We start from the raw sequence: 17775 nt of genomic DNA, 5'->3' as shown, positions 1-17775 counted from the left end.
TTGCACAAACAATTCAGAATCACTTGAGATTAAGACTTTGGGATGTTTTCGAGATAAATCATTTCAAGCTTAAATGGACTGGAAGTTAGGTCTGGCTAAGTCTGGTCATGATTTAACATAAAGCATACACTTAGACTTTAGTTTTGGATTTTTGGTCCTCTGGCAAGGAGTGATCCCCTCATGTGGCTAAGAGAACATGTCCTTAAGAAGGAAATTATAGTAATCCCAGGGATGCCTTTCTAATTGTAATACTACTTTTTCCTATAATATTAAAGGCTTGACTCTTCATGTACATTTTTTTTCTAAAAATTTCTTTCCTAAAAGAAAAATACCACAAGTAATCACAAAGTATATAATATATAGGTTGGATGCTTTGTAATGATTACACGAAAATACAGGGGTAGCTTTCAAAACTATTAGACATTTTTTGATGAACATATTCCTGAAATATGCCTTCTTTGGAATATTCTAAAATGTAATGTTTAAGTGGGCAATTTCCCACCTAAACAACAGATACTGTCTTTTCAAGGGATGACATGAAAATATGCAAGCTGGTTTTGTTTTTAGTTACTGGGTATAAAATCTTCATGGTAAATCTAACAAATTCTTTTGTTTGTACCTTCGGGTGCTAATTGAAGAATTCTGATGTGAAGAACAGGATCTGTTTAAGGCACTAGCCTTAGGAAGTTATGATGGGAATCGCCACAGAGAGCCAAGACACCACAGGTGTTCTTCATTCTAGCAGAGCTTGGGAGAGGCACCCTTTCTGTTTTACCAAGTTCAGTTCAGAAGAACTATATTCCCTGTATGCGTCTACAGTGTCTACCATTTTCTGTCCCAGGTGCAATGTTTTTCTACCTGCAAATTTCAAAAGTATATAGATGTTTCCTATCCTAAAACATAGTATGTATGTTCCAACAGGGACTTGTGTAAGACTCTCAAATATACTTTCCCCTAGGAATTAGCAAATGCTTGACCACCATTTTCTTTGTGCCTACCCATCAGTAGATAGAGCATTCAGGAACCCGTCTCTCTCCCTCCTTCCCTTCTTCTCATACACTTTCTTCCCCTCTCTCTCTTCTTTTGAGTGTGAACTAAAATTCAATTCATGCTCTGCTTTCAAAATAAAAAGCTTCCCATAATTACTCCAGTTTGTTTGCATGATTTTTTCTTGTGTTCCGTCTTTATCCTAATGGATGCTCACCTCCCACTGTCCCTGTGCTGCCTGGTTCTTGAGCTGTATCTTCCAGTCTTCGGTATTGGGATCTGCGCAGTGATGCATGGTGAGAATGACAGGGCGGGTCAGCAGAGCTCCGGGAGGCCCACAGCTCACCACAGGGGTCAAGAGTGTCTGGGTGTCTTCCATGGGAGGCCTAGGAGAAGAGCGGAGATTGGCACCAGTGACATTTGCATAGCATCCATTTACTAGGTACTCATTGAGGTTTTTAGATCTGAAGTTTTACAAATTGTTTCTTCTTGGGAGTTTTTTTTTTTTTTTTAAGATTTTATTTATTTATTTGACAGAGAGAGATCACAAGCAGATGGAGAGGCAGGCAGAGAGAGAGAGAGAGAAGCAGGCTACCTGCTGAGCAGAGAGCCCGATACGGGACTCGATCCCAGGACCCTGAGATCATGACCTGAGCCAAAGGCAGCGGCTTAACCCACTGAGCCACCCAGGCGCCCCTCTTCTTGGGAGTTTTTAATGTTTGTTTTTTTTTTTTAGGTTTTTTTTTTTTTTTTTTTTTTTTTTTTGGTTGGAGGGAGAGGGAGAATTAAATGGGAAGAAATGTCCTTTATACCAAGACTTTATTTAGTCTTCATGACTGGAGATATTTATGGTAACAGTGAATCAGCCAGTATCTCTTTGATCTCCTTCCCCCAGACACAGGTCTGCCTCTGGTAATTTCCTCTGAATTCATGTACCAATACTTTTAGGATGGAACAAGAAGGAACAGAGTACTTGGGAGATTACATAACCATCTTTTTTGATAATACTTGCCACTGCTCTCACAGGGTTTTACATACTTTTATTTTTTTAGGACCTAACTTGAGAAATACTTCAAAAAAAAAAATTACTTCAGAGTAAGGACACCCTAGAGCTAAACTTCCAAATGACTTTCAGGAATAATCTAGGCTAGTAGAGCAGATTCATGCTTTCAAATATGACCAGAGAGAATATAGAACTGTATTCTATAGTTCTAGAATTTAAAATGAAATCTACTTGTATACTTCATACTCAGAGACTCTGGGTGGAAAGAACTTCAAAGATCTAAATTCTTTATTTCCACATTTTAAAAAATTGTTTTAAGACCTTTCCCTAACATGAGTGTAATCAACAAACAAAAGGAAAGATTAACCCAAGGTATCAGTTGATATGTGAGCAGTAGTTCCAAATTATTGAATGGATTTCTCAAAGTCTTACAGCTAACAAGTGCTAGCACTGGGACTAAAGCCAATGCCTTCTGAACAACAATATTCATAACTTCTCTGTCAGAACAGTGTGGCTAAGAACTCTCGAACTCAGAGTTCCAGAGAAGGCAGGGCCCTTGGGGTCAGCAAGCGCCACCGTCCATTCAAAGGAGGAACCCCTCTACAATATGCTGACATATGGATAGTGCTTCAAACACCTTCAAAATTGTACTCCACTCCTACTGGGCGACATCTCATCTATTACCAATTCAAATCTACAGAAAGTTCTTAGGATAAATGCAATTTGCCTTCCTGACACTTCTCTTCACACATCTTTGGCCTGCTTTCTCTCCACTTTGGCATCAGAGCCTTTCAAATATTTAGAGATTGTTATGATGCCTCTGAAAACTCTTCTTTATTTCAGACCAAATAGCCTCAATTTTTGAACTTCAACTAGAAAAGGATGGTTTCCAGATATCTCCCCATATTTCTATCTTCACTTTTATATAGATGTCTGTTAGTATTCCAATGTCTTCACCAAGCTGTGCATCTGGAAATGAATATTATGCTTACATAGCCAGCATAGTAGGCTACTATTTTCCTTGACTTGGAATATGTAGTTGTATAAATGCCTCACTGAACTGTTGCCTTAGATTATTCTCAGTCAAGTAATTATTTATAAATATTATTGTTGGCTTCAGTTACATAGGAAGATGGAGATAATATGGTTAAGCATCTCCTTTATAAAATGAGGCAATGGAACCCCAAGAAGATCAAGTAATTTGTTAAAGCTAACCACTCAGTGTATTCCTAACATGAAAGGCTCTTAGGCTAACTCTATAGTTTTGTGGTTGCAGTGATGGTTTTTGAACCTATGTACAGAAATTTGTATTTAGCTATTTAATTTCACCTTAAGATTCAGAGAAAATTCAGGTCATCTATTTCTTAATGCTGTCTTTCTTCCAAATATTGGCCAAATATCCCAGTCTTTTAGCCACTGTAAATCTAATATGCCTGCCATTTATGGTCTCATTCTAATCATTGATAGCATTGTAGTACAAAAATATGGCAAAGACCTTTTCAAAAATACTACTCGAAGACTCTCTCCAGTCTGACATCAATAATCTGAATTTGTTGGTTTAGCCAAATATAAACCAGTTAAAAGATCCATTGCCTGATTCAAATCTTTCCATTTTATTCACATGGATATTCTAGTGGACATATCAAATTCCCTTATAATTGTGATGGTCACTTAAGAAGGATTTTCCTTTAAGATTTTTTTCTTTGTTTATGGTTAATATATTAACTACTAAATAATCTAGAAATTAGCTTATATCTATAGTTCACCCTAATTTAACACTCAATGAATGATGGCAGCTGATTATATATATATATATATATATATATATATATATATATATATCTGTGTGTGTGTATTTGGAACACATATACTTGGAATACAATTCTCCACGGATCTTTCATGTTTCTGTATGTCTTTTCAAGACAACTATATAGCAATCACCTTAGAAGATAAAGATACTACTTATTTTTAGAGCAAATGGCAAACATGTCTACTTCCTATTATAAAAAACTCAAGTTCTCTAAGCTAGAGGTCCTTCCTAGAATGCAACCAATGAGTAGGTAAATATCATGTGATTTTCTCTGCTTCTCCCTTTTGGAACTGAGGTGTTAGGGCTTGGCACAAAAATGGTAAAACTCTTGATTGTGCTTCTGCTGTGAGTAACAAACTGTCCTTTGTCTCTGACCCAGGAGTCTTGTGTCATCTATCAACATCCACAGAACTGTGGCAGCTATGGTAAAGAAAAATCCTTGAGAGTCCTTAGCTCTTGACAATTATTATCCTTTTGACATATTTTCTCCTTGGTAAGACTTGGTTATCACTGCTACCTCTCATTCTAAAATTTTGCAAGGATCTCACCAACTTATGGCTTTTCTTTCTTCCTATTTAGAAAATAAAAATACTTTTTATCTCCTTTTAGTCTTTGCCATCTTTCTATCCTGAATGAATAATGACACAGTTTTATTAAATCTAAACTTATCAAAGTACTTAGAAATGTATTTTTTGGAATAAATGTATTTTTTGGAGTAATACAATTATTAAGAAGTCTTTACCATCCCCTTTACCCCTTAGTTTTCATTTCCCTTTAACCCAGTTTTTCTTCCTTCCTTCTACTCTGAAATTCATTCTCTTAGTACATGGGTGAAGTTCTGGTCTCACTGTGGCATAGTTAATATTATACTATCTGTCCTAAGCAGTAGCCTTATTCTTGCTAATTCTACTTTTTCTACCATGATGGAAAAAAAACAAAAAACAAAAAAAAACAGTGACTACATTTTTGTGAGCACTACTCTCACCTTTCAGTTACAAGTGTACCTTGAGAAGTGAGCATGAAACTTTTAAGGAAGGAGATTTAAGTGGAATCCATTTCAAGTGGTCCTTGCAATATAGTTGGAGATTGGAAACATCTGTCTCTCAGTCTGCTGTTAGCAGCCGGTGCTTGAGGCAGAAAGAGGAGGGGTTCTTCTCCTCACTGAGTTGGAACAGAAGGGAGCAGCCTCCCTGCTGGGTTGGGGAGCTGTCAGACCCGTACCCTCCAAGCACACCCCTGGCATGCAATATTGATGGGCACCATTCTTGGAGGAGGGACAGCAAGGGAAGGAAGGGGCAGTAGGTGTCAAAGGAATTTATTAATCCACTGAGGTGCAAGAATGTAATGAATAGGGAAGTGGTGAAGCGGAATTCAAGATGGGGAATGAAACACAAAGAAGAAATCATGATAAGAATCTTTCCGTTTTTAAGATGAAAGAAGTAGTGTTGAAACTGGAAACCTTTCCAAGCATACATGGAAGCAGTGACCTAGGGAAGATTCAAGATTTAACTGTGTGAAACCAAAGGTCAGAACGTTTAAGTCCACAGTTCCTTTCTTTCCATGAAGAGAGGATAATAAAATACACAGAACAAAACTAGTAGAAAATACATATAAATAAGCCTGACTCATGGTTTTTTTTTTTTAATTTTATTTATTTATTTGAGAGACAGAGATCACAAGTAGGTAGAGAGACAGGCAGAGAGAGAGAGGAAGAAGCAGACTCCCCGAGGAGCAGAGAGCCCGATGTGGGGCTCAATCCCAGGACACTGGGATCATGACCTGAGCTGAAGGCAGCAGCTTAACCCACTGAGCCACCCAGGCGCCCCCTGACTCATGTTTTTGCAGTGGGCTCCACCCCTTATGTCACACGTGTTACCTGACATACTTCAGCGAACATTCTCTCAAAATGAACTGCAGATGACATGGAAATGAACACGGAGCAAAAATCAGCTGCAGAAGCAGCAATTAAGTCAAAAGTCAGTAAGGAACTATAATTAAAGTTTTCAAGGCTTTTCAATGTCCAGCGAGAATAATATGGTAAATGCTGGGTGGATTCTGAAGCCTCTGGGACAAAGTCCCTCAGAGAGGAGTTTGAGTTTCCTGTCAGAAAGATTTTTCTCATCCCTTGCTTGCTATTATCAAGTGAGGAGAACTTCTACACAGAAGGGCATAATTTACAAAACTTTCATAAAAGCAATTGCATTTGCTACTCACGGCACACCTGGAAGGATAAGTATTTATTTTACTTCTTTTTCAGGAAGAGGAAACTGAAATCTAGAGATATTAACACACTTGCCTACGGCCTCCAAACTAGTAACAGGCAAAGCTAGATTTCAAGCACAAGTGATTTAGTTTCTTTCACAGAGTGGTGTGTTTTGGGTGGTTTATCTGGGTTTAGGACCTTGAGACTTTTTTTTTTTTTTTTTTTTGCCTATTTGCTAGAGCAAGCTCAACATTACTTCTTGAAGAGAATCTGTCTCCTTCCACCTCTGTGGAGACAAGATGCCTTCTATTAACATACATGTCTTTTGTCAGGTCCCTCAGGATGACAATCCCACCCAAGCCTCAGCTGCCTTTTGAAGCACACGGTTTCACATATAACTGGCAACTTGAAATATTTGCACTCTGGGTATCTGACAGGGAATATCTAACTCAGTTGCTATCAAAAGCTCAATTGAGGGAAAAAAAATTATGGAAGCCGCTCTGAAGGGCTTGCCACCATTTCCCTAAACAAGCCAGAATCTATTCCTGGATGAAGCCAGAACAGCGAAGTATTATGCTCTGAATGAACTGATGAATCCTTGTGGAATTATTTTACTGTATTTATACTTGGACCTTATACTATCTCCTAACATTGAGGGACACTAACAGAAGGAGCCCTGTGAAAACTCATTGCTGTCTTTATTTTAAGGATGTTGTTCATTGTATTAACAAAGAAAAAATGTCTTCTTTATGTGGAATGAAAGGAGAAATACATGAACTTCTTTTGGGCGTATTTTTCCTCATGGACACACGGATTTTGAAACTTATCACATTCCCCTCTTGAAAACTTTGGAATAGTAAATTCATAACCTAGTACCAGGAAATACACTGGGAATCACACGAAATGTTTTATACTTTTAACTGCTCACCGGACTTTGTTATCTTTTCAAATCTTATCTTTTCTCATTTTCTCATTTTCTTTCATCCACTTATTTACTATTTTTTCCTCTCTTTGTAAAGACTGTGTTTTCATAAATCACCTTGAACCATTTCTTTATAAGTAGGACTGCGGTATGTGAACACTGTGGAGAACAGTGAGAGAATAAGATTTAAATCTACCTGGACTCCACTCTTTTCCCCCTATACCTATAGCCTTCCTACAGCTGTATAAGAGCTTGAGGACTCAAAAGGGGAATATCATTGAGTTTCTCCAAGAAATAATAATGTCAACTATTATTTTACCAAGTTCCAAAAACATCTTAAAGAAATGAAAACTTTCTGCTATACAATTACTTACATAACAGAATTTTGGCCCTTTAGCCTAACATACTTTTTATTATTTATCCTCACACCTATATATAACAGTTTACATTGTCTCAACACTAACTCACACCATGAACCCTTCTCAACCTGGATTTCATCCTTTGAAAAACTTCTAAAGGCCACCAATGTCCGGCCCCCGACAATTCCAGTGATTTCTTGCATTATTCTCTTTCTTTACATTTTACTTTTAATGATACCTGTGTCAACCACGTCAACCACTTCACCATCTTGAAACTCTCTTTACTTTTGATTTTTTCTCCATAACACTTACAATCATTCATTCTTTCATTCAGAAACATTCACTGAGGAGCTGCTCGGTATTCCTTACCATGCCAGATGCAAACTCCGTGTTTATCTGCCTTATCCTTATGTGTTCTGTTTAGCTTGGCTCATCACACCCAAACCTTAAATAGGAATGTTTCCCAAAGATCTCTCCCCTGTTCTCCTCTTTCTGCCTCTGCATCGTTTTCCTCCTCAGAGGCTCCACACCCTGGTGACTCCCGGACTATCTCTCCAGCATTAATCACAGATCCCTATCCGCACACACTCCCCACATCAAAATCAGAATTTGTCCTTCCTCCTTGAACCAGTTGCACTCCCAATTTTCCCAGTGCCCCAGGCTTCTACATATTCATATTGTATTTCGTCCCTTTTCTGCAACACTTCTAACCGGTGGTGAAATCTTTTTTTTTTTTCTCCTAAAATGTATTTCCCTTTCCATCCTCCAGACTCAGGCTCGGGCCTGACTTCTTCCCCTAACCCCTCACAGCTCAGCCAGGCATCCAGCCTCCAGGGAGTCTTCCTGTTCCCTCCACCAACTCATCCAGCCTACCTTCCTCACCAGTTCAATCTTTAAAATGCACTGTGATTCTCATATCACTCGGCGGCTCACAGTCCCTTCATGGCGGGCCCCACAGTGTACCAAAAAAATTCTATTTACCTTTCTATTTGGAATGTCTAAGTTGATTTCCTGGCCTTTTGAGAAAAAAAGCTAAGCAAGGACAGAACACATAGAAAGGGGAAATTAACCTTGGTATTTTGAATTCAGATTATTTTTCAATAAGAAATGACAAAGAGCAAAATTTCAGTCTGAGACAGACGTGGTCTTTTTTTGTTTGTTTGTTTTTATTTTAAACTGCTACTGCATATAAGGCAAAAAAGATCCACATTAGTGCCATTCGTCATGGAAATTGTATCCACGGGGGAAACAGAGTCTCCAAGGCCTCTCCCGAGATCTGTAAAGCGGGAGAGGTAGAAATCACGAGCACGGCCTTGCGGCTTTGCCCCTTGTCAGAGACAGCTTGTCCCATCTCTGCAGCTCATTTAGGCTGCTCAGTCTGCCATTCAGGGCTCTCTCTTAGAGCACATTCAGTAATGATAAGGCCCCCTTGTCACATCCACTCTGCCACATGTAATTAAGTTCACGCCTCCCTTTAGACAGTTCACATCAGCAGATGACCAGCTGGATACCAGCGAGCTGGAAAAACACCCAGTTTGGGATGCAATAAAGGGAATCAGAGAGAAAGAGAATGGACAAAAATGGCCAAAATTGTCCTGCGAGTGAGTTGAAGTACCATTCTTATCTCCTGATGTCCTCCCAATCTTCTCTTAGAAGTTCTGTCTCAGATCACGTGAGGATAGAAAGGGTCCTCAGTGAGCAGTAGAAAGAAAGTATGTTCAAGAATGCCCTAAGGAAGGAGCAGAGGCTCGGTGTGCCTCGGTGCTGTCTACAAAGGAGGGATGGATGGCTTGTGAGAGAGCGGAAGAGCCTCGTGGTGAGATCACCTGGCTGTGAATTCTGCCTTCCCTCAGCTGTTAACTGTGAAAGCTCGGCTTCGTGACTCGTTTTCCCTGGGGCACTAGTTTTTGGATCTTTAAGTTGGAACTCAGCATAACTCACAGAGCTGTAGTGAGGGGAAAAAAATGAGATTAAAAGTAGGGTGAATAAATGGAACTATGTCTTCTGCTGTTAAGATATCCTAAAACACATTTTTGTCCCTGTGCTTCTACAAAAAAATGCATCTTGTTCACAACAAGAAAAAAAGTGAAGAGAGGACTTTCTCATTATTTGTCACGGGGATCTTCCTGTGTTTGTGCCTCGATTCATGGTCTCTTGTGTGTATTTTCTTTTTGAGATTTCAGGGGTTTCTCTAGCTTCATTTTTATAAACAGAACTTCTCTGATGTGCACTGAGTTCAACAGAGTGATTCCCTCTGTACCTAAGTTCAGGGGGCGGGGATAGTGAGAGGTGATTTATAGTTTCCTTTTCTTTAGAGTCAAAGGCAGAGAAACCTCAAAGCAGAAGTGTCTAGCTTTATTAATTATTTGTTTTCTCTTTCTTTCATCTAAAATGTGCCATTATAGGTGCCCGGCTAGCTCAGTCGGTAGAGCATGAGACTCTTAAAATGCGCCATTATTCTGGCCAGGGTGCTGGCTATGTCATGGGAGGGAAAACCCTACAAGGTGCGTGAATGCACACACACTGAAGCTTCAGCACCCCCCGGGAGCAGCCCCGGCAGGCTTGATGGTGGTGGTCAGACAGACGGTAAGAGACACGAACACCCCCCTGCTTCTCAGCATAAACCACAAGGCAATCCTCACTTCTGTTTCAATAAAGTGTCATGTTGGCAAAGGCCTCCAGGGGGATAGATGAACGTGGTGCCAACCTTGACTCTGGACAGGAGGAAGAAGACAGAATACAGATACAGGGATCTTAGAGATGGCCTCTCTTCATTTCTCCTGCGGCAAAAGAAGGGCGCGCTGTGGGTCTGTGAATGTTACTTTGCCTTGGGAATGAAGAAAATGAATATTGGATGTGAGTAAATATGAGCCTCATAGTAATTTTCTGTTGCTCAAATTTAAGGCATAAATAAGGCTCAAGGAACTCTGCCATTTTCTTAGGCTAGTGTTTGTCTAGGCGGAAGGAGACCACCTGAGGGAAAAAAATGTTCTGGGTCCTGCAGATTATAAATGTCAATATCTCCACCCGAGAGCATGATAAAAGAGCTCTTCGGCTTTTGAAGAACAAGACTGAAAATGGATGTTTTTCTGAGGATGAGAGAGGGAAGACAGAAGGTATAATGTGTTATAATGGTAACCCAGTTCGACATTTGTCACTCAGGTTTTGTATGTGTAGCTTAGGACGGAAGAGCTGATGCCTTTCCCCTTGGGAAAAACAATGATAATTATATGTAAGGATCTTCATTTCAACAACGTCTTTTATTTTAAGATCTCAGTGTACTTCAGAAGCCTTAATCCATCAGGCCTTTCAAGCACTATTTAGTGCACGCGTTTTATGTGGGAACTAACCAAGAGAGACCATTTGTTAGAGGCCAGACAGAAAATCGTATTTAGGACTTCTAAACCTCCTTGTTATTTTTACTTAAAATCACCTCATCTTTATGATTAGGACACATCCCAAACAAAGCCTTATGATCCAATCTAGCTTTAATCAACCCTAGATCCCTTTAGAAAGGCTCGATACGGAATTTGTAAGTGCTGAACACAAGAAGGAGGTTGATAACATGTAAGCTAGGGGGAGTCACGAAAAGAAGAAGCCGCAGGTGAGGATAAAGTACCAGGCTGACGTGAGGGTGGGAGGTCAGAGGTTAAGGGGTTGTCTAATCTCTGTGGCCTTTGACCCTATAATGGGAAAGGGCTGGATTCCTGAGCCAGGCCACATGAAGCTGATGTCTCTGTGTCTACCCACCTATCTCTGTAGACGATCTATGGATCACATTTCTGGCCTTTTTTTTTTTCAGCTATAATGGCCCCATGTCCACTTGAGAAAAGGTCTCTGGCCCTCAGCCCATACTCAAGATCTGCAAAAGTGTCTGAAGCTTCAAAGATAAAGAGAAGCTGACCTTTTAGAGGTCTAGGAGAAAAAAAGGTTATATTGGAAGCAGAGCACTCAAGACAAAAATATGTTGGGTTTATTCTTTCGATTGCACAATTCTCCTCCAGGTCAGACATTGATAAAGTCAAGCGCACCAGAAAAAGCATATTTACCTCATATTTTCTTTCCTGTGTACAGTCACATACATTTCGTAGACTCTCCCTTGGGGAATGGCCCCAGCGGGAATCAGCAAGCTTACTCCTGAATAGCAAAAGAGAAAAGCAGTCACATAAGACCTATGAATCAAAAGGAAACTTCACAGAATGCCTTTGAAGCAAGTGAAAGGGAACGAGAGTTTGTGGCCATGTAGCCACAAGCCTGCTTTTTCTCTAAAGACATGTAAATATTCAAAGCTGCCTTGCCTTCCTTCCTTATTGGCCTTGTTTGTTACCACAGCTCCCTCTGACTGTTATGGAATTACTCAAAGGAATGATGTCATTTTTTAAACTCTTGTTTTATTTAAGGAAGAGACAGATGGTTCCACTGTTGTTTTCCTTGTAAAACGAGGGGAAAACCAACAACCGCTCTTCAAATTTCAAACAGCTGTAATGATGCATCATTTCTAATTTAAGAAAAAAAATCCCCGCAAAATTCAAAGTCAGGGAAATTGTAACATCCATGATATCAAAAAGCATTGATTTCTGAAATATCTGGTTAGCATCAGTGTTTTGCCATAACAGAATAATAACTGGTGAAGAACTCCTTTCATCATGGACAACTCTAGGAAATGATCAGACAACTGCTAGTTTTTAGTCACAGCAGGCCAAGCAAGTTTTTACGTAGTTGCTAACTGATACCATTTTGTAGGGGGTGGGGGTCAAGCTTGTTCTAAATTAACAGGGCCTAGAGCAGCTGCTTGGCAATTCGAGCTTGTATCAGAATCACCTGGAGACTTGCTCAAACCCAGATCACTGGGTCTCACCTTCAGGGTTTCTGACTCAGGGGCCGTAGAGAATCTGTACTTCTCGTAAGCTGCTAGGAGACGCCAATGATGGCCATCTGAGGACACACTGTAAGAAGAGGCCCGCCTCACGCAGCGTCGTCGCAAAGAATAATTCAGGGTGGGCAGCAACCTGAAGATACTCGTCTCCACGATTTTATTCCAATAAATGGGGTTTCTTTTCAGCTCATTAAAAATTTATGGAGCACCATGGCAAGTATCCTGTTTGGCAGAATGGGGAATGCCAAGAAGTAAAAGACAGTGTTCCTGTCTTTGAGTAACTTATAATTTCATTAGCGAGGAAATGGAATATGCTGAATGAGCAGAGGGCAATAAGGAAACTTGCCCGACCGTGCTGGAAAGTCTCAAGAATAAAGATTGGAGTGTGAAGAGAGTTATTCAAAGGCCTTTGTGTGACTGGTTGAAAATGTTGAGTCTTGGCCTTCTTGAGAAGGAAAGTTAACATCAGAGCTGTGGTGCTATGGGAAGCAGGATGGCATCTCGGGTACAGAATAGTTTGTTTGCTGAGGCACAGAGTGGATGCAGGAAGACCACACATGGGCCTACCGACCCTTGGTATTTTTATGTTTTCTAATGGGAACAATAAAATGTACCGTTATGTTTTAGGAATGAAATAAAACTGTGAATGTAAAGTAGTAAGAGTAAGGCCTAACACAGGTTAGGAAACTTGCTGTAAAATAATGTATGTAAATTACCACCGCCTAGTACACAGAAAGTGTTTACTACATGTTATCTTCCTCAAGAATCCTTTATAATAACTCATATATGAAAAAGTGACAGGTGTAGAAATGGGAAGGAAATGTAGAATCCAGTGAATATCATGGAAAAAAAAAAAAACCTGCCTTGAGAGTAATATCATGTTCAAGCAGTAAAGGAACCAGAGAGTATATTTTGATCTATTTATTTGATAAACTTTAAAAAAATGTATTTTAAGTCATGATTCAAAGAGCATACATTAGCATGAAAATTAAAGAGAAAAAGGTGAAAAAACATATATAATATATGATCTCAGCTATGTAAAAGTATAGATAAAAGGAAAAATGATATTCCATTAAGGGTTTTAATTTATTAAAATATACTTTTAAAGGGATGGTGTGACAAATTGGCAAGGCATTGAAATGGGGGACTGAATAAGAGAAAGAATCAAAGACAAGTTCATATTCAGATCTGCAGATCCACTGGTTCTATACAGAACTTGGCTTATGGCTATTTACACATTATATTATTTGTTTATGCCACATGAGGACTTTGGTCAATCAAATTGTTCCTTTTTGCTGTATTTGCAAAATACTTAGTCTTGTCCAAAAGACCTAAGATAGACTCACAGAGGAATCCATTAATCCTCTTAGGACCAATAGACACAAACTCCTTGCTGATTTAAAAATATTAAATTTAATCAAAGATTATCAGTCACTAACATAAATTCACCTTGAAAGACCTTTATGAGACTTATTTTCTAGAAGTAGATAACTAAATGATAAGCTGAAAAAAGTATATACTACACATAATAAGGTCGTGATTCCAGACAGATCCATCAGAGGTGGGCGTGGGTACCTTACAAATACCTTGAGGTTAAAGACTGTGTAATAAAGAGTTAATAGATAAAGATTTGATGTCTACCATGATGTCCTCTGATCTAAAAATTAGTATTCTGAAGTACTGCTTCCTACAGTAAATTGGAAGCGACCCAACTAATATGTTTTCTAATTAATTTGTCCTTTTAAAGTGTGATGACAACAGTGAGCACTTCTCGCTTGCCGTTGCCTTCTGAAGCTCTATTAAAAAGAAGGTCAGTGACAGTTCTAAATTACACCTTGGCAGAAAGTTGTGAGTATAATATTTCTAGAGGAAGTGTTTTCAGAGTTGGTTGGAGAAAGATGAATGGTTTGGCTGATTTTGTCTGAAGTACTGTTGATTTACATCAAAAGTGGATTTGGGTTAGATTAGACTACAACTAACTTTTCATGCCTCGTAAGAACAAACAAACAAAAAAGATTTGGGTATAAAAATACGTTTTCAAGAGCTGTGTAACTTAAATATCTAGGAATTACCTGAATTGGGAACAATGAGGTGACCCCCCAGAGAGTTGAAGGTGCCAAACGCAGTGCAGGATGGGTCAGTCTGTCTCGCTAGACTCTGATTCTTCACGTTGAGGGCCTCATTCTCCAACAAGGACTGGGTCATCTGAGGAGACAGCTTTGATGCGAACTCAGAGAGGTCATCTTGGGGGGTGACTGCACCTGAGGTGTTGTAGACTTTGATTTTCAGGTTGGGCAGTGGATCCAGAATTGGAGAGTTAGTCATTGGGATTTTGTCTGAGACATCATGCAAAGCATAGACGGGTCCTCTGTACATGGCTGCGGCTGATGTGAGGTCTGGGGGTACCACCAGGAGATCTGAGTCAGAAAGAGAAAAAAAGTCCATTTGCATTCTCCATTCAGGCAACTTCTATTTAGTCAGGCTCCCCTGAGACCTTCTGAGCCAAAAACAAACGAACTCAGTCAATATTAGAAATGGATAGACTCTAAGGTTCTGTTGGAAACAGGGCAATTAGATTACTGTGATCCAGTTTATTATTGGCTACAAACAAAAAGACAAGTTCATTCTAAATTTTGCTTTCAAGTCTACTCATTGCTCCTAAGTCAACAGACTGGATTCGAAGATAGTGATCCCAACTCAGTGACTTAGTAAATAGTTTCCCTTGTCTGTACTGGATTTGAGGTCATCCATCTGTACACCACTTTATTCATGTCAATGCAAGGTGTCTTGTCAAGAGGCAAAAAAAAAAGGAGATGTAAGAAATCAGTCAACCAATCTCTAATGAACATTTAAAAGTATGACAGAGAAACCTGTTAAGAAAAAAAAAAAAAAAGATTTGTGCATCTTGCCACCTGTGGTTTGTTATAGGAATGAGGTCAACAGAATAATGAATAAAACAGACCCAAATCCATGTCTTCATGGAGCTTATGTTTGAGCTGAACGACATGACCTGAAGGTCGCTGATTCTGACACCACCCAGGGATGCTACTGACACACGTACATCGCAGGTGTGAAGTGCAATGTCAACTGACCTTGTCTCGCTGCCTTGATGTTCACGGGCTGAAAGCCTCCATTGAGTGCCGAGGAGTCAATAATATCAGACTCAAAGTCGCGATGGTTCTTGCGATACACAAATAGGGCCACCACTACAGAAATGGCCAGGCAAACTATCACAGCTATCACGATGCCGACATACAGAGCAACATCATCTGAGTCAGGAGCAGCTGGGGAGGACAAGGAAACATTGGACCAACTGCTTAGAGAAATTTCCTACAGTACACATCCATATTGCTGTAATTTTTTTCAGACATTTATTGCTTTTTTTATAGGTTAATTTCAAATCTATTTCAAAAGCTATATAAAACGACTGTGGCCTTTCAGTGGAAAATTATCTCTGATTTCTTTTCCTTTCTCACTCTGCATCTATCCACCCACTAATCTATCTTAAATTGGGCAGCATAACAGACCATTTATTAGAAGGTATAAAAAGAAACTGGAACTGAAACCATCCCAACCCACAGGGAAACAAGCACAGCTCATTACTAATTTCAGGTGAAAAAGTTTGGAAGGCTGATTTGAATTCACCGATAGCTCTCCAAAAACATAAACATAAATACTCTGTTAGAAATAGCCAGCATGTTTGGAATCTGTGTATTTATTGAACTAGAATATTTTCCTACATATCCTTCCAAGTCATAAAATTACTTTCCGTAACACTCTTCTCCCTTTCCCCTAAATCAAGGAAGGGGTGGCCGGGAATGGTATCCATAACTAAGCAAAACAAATATTAGAAGAAAACATGATGGATTTGAAAGGTGTGCTTTCAGGAAACCCGGATCTGGGAAGCAGAGGTCAATGCAGGTAACTCCCAGCTTTTGATACAGATTCGGTATCACTTCTGAGAACCGTGAGCTTCTCATGGCCACTGGTCAGAGAGTTACATCTGAGCTCCTCGTTACTGAGTCAAATACGTCTGGATGGTGCACTGAGTAACATAAAGGCCTGCTTCAGTGATCAGAAAGGTCAGACTGCCCCCGAAGGCAATTAAGCATTGGACCAACAAAGTGTGCAGTCTGCTGGGGGTCTGTTTCTGGGTAAAGCCAGAGGAAAATTCCTGTAAATGTTGCATATTGCCTTGGTAGCACAGAACCCGCTTTAGAACATGCTTCGATCAGACTGTGCACGGTAATAGAAGCTGATAATTGAAACAAAATGAACAGAATGAAACCTTTCCAGAACTCCGCAGGCACCTTTAAGTCTGTTTTTAGTTTAGCGTGACCCACAAACATTTTCAGCAAAGTTAACCAACGTTTTTCCATTCACTGCAAAAGAGGTGATTAAACTGGTGTTTTAGGGGGTCAAGAACAGCATTTTTATGCTCCATTTTATACATCCATGATTTGGGGGAAAGGGAATTTTCAGATATTTAAGTCCCAGGGACACCTAAGAGTTGAGGAGCCAGGACTCTGTCCTAAGACTCATAGCCACCCAGTTGATAAGGGCAAATGACTCCTCATGTAGATTGCCAGTGGCTCACCCAAACTCTGGGGTCACAGTTTCTTTGACACATGGATAGTATAAAGGAATTCACTGTTGGAAACTGCTAATCTCTTTTGGCATTTTGTGTTTAAATGCACAGCATGTGACATATATATATGTTTTTTTTTACTACTATCTTTCTCAAAGTTTCCAGAATATCAACTTTCACATCAGTCAAGTCGATATTGATAGATCTTTACAGAATCCCGGTGACAGCCTGAACCTCCCGACTGTGTGAGCCCCGCTTTCTGAGCGCAGACAACACTACACTGCTGGGCAGAATTCGAGGCCTGTCGCAGCATTCTGAACTCCAGCCAGAATATTCTATCTAAATCCTTAAGGTCTTACTTCACCAGGCTGTAATTACGTCCCCGACCTGCATCCTTCCTAATTCAACAGATCTGTCTTTTCTTAACCCTTTCCTTTTTAGCATCTGAACCCGGCACTTTATTAGATCAGCCTATTTCCCGATATGGTTTGTCAGTTATCAGGACTGCCTGGCAGACTGAGAGATGTGAAAGCTGGCAGAGGCTTACAATGACCCTCCTTTCTTCTCTTCAACAGTGGAAATCTAATTTGTTTTTCATGTTAGAATATATTAGGTGCCTATTTCCTGTGTGCACATCTGTGATCCAAAGAAAGGTAAACTTGAACTGGGGGCAATCACGTTAAATGATTATTCAGCAACATAAAAACCAAACATCAAACTTACAAGAAAATCCATATTCATTCTGGGTTCTCTGTTCAGTTGAAATAGGATAAAGGAAACCTTGAAAAGAACAAAAAGTGAAACAAAAATGGGAACAAAATCAAATTAATGGGGGAAACGAAATAAGAAGCATGAAAAATGGTTTAATTAAAAGAAAAGGAAAAGAAACCTGTGGTCCTTTAAAATTCTGGTTCAGTACAGAATTATGATTTCGCATCTCCTGTCTGTTCTGGAGCCTCACCAAGAATTAATAAGTAGGCAGATTGAATTTCAGAGCAAAACTGGTCTCGAGTCACTAACTTTGGAG

The 17775-nt window shown here is 39.6% G+C and overlaps 1 protein-coding gene across 2 annotated transcripts in view; it reads right to left on the bottom strand.

Annotated features, from left to right (window-relative positions):
* The window catches only part of UNC5C (unc-5 netrin receptor C), a 358142-nt gene that overhangs the window by 32625 nt on the left and 307742 nt on the right, over positions 1-17775 (bottom strand). The window contains exons 8-12 of one of the 2 annotated variants that reach the window (XM_082728148.1): positions 17472-17528; positions 15253-15444; positions 14233-14577; positions 11334-11421; positions 1205-1373 (exon numbers count right to left, since the gene is read on the bottom strand). In XM_082728148.1, the coding sequence (XP_082584274.1) occupies positions 1205-1373; positions 11334-11421; positions 14233-14577; positions 15253-15444; positions 17472-17528 (851 nt within the window). The remainder of the gene's footprint in view (positions 1-1204; positions 1374-11333; positions 11422-14232; positions 14578-15252; positions 15445-17471; positions 17529-17775) is intronic. The other variant, XM_082728149.1, reaches the window with a different exon arrangement.

The sequence above is a fragment of the Mustela nivalis genome (genome assembly GCF_964662115.1).
Source record: "Mustela nivalis genome assembly, chromosome: 4".
In the NCBI taxonomy this organism is placed as follows: domain Eukaryota; kingdom Metazoa; phylum Chordata; class Mammalia; order Carnivora; family Mustelidae; genus Mustela; species Mustela nivalis.
This window is presented reverse-complemented; position numbering and strand designations above follow the sequence as displayed.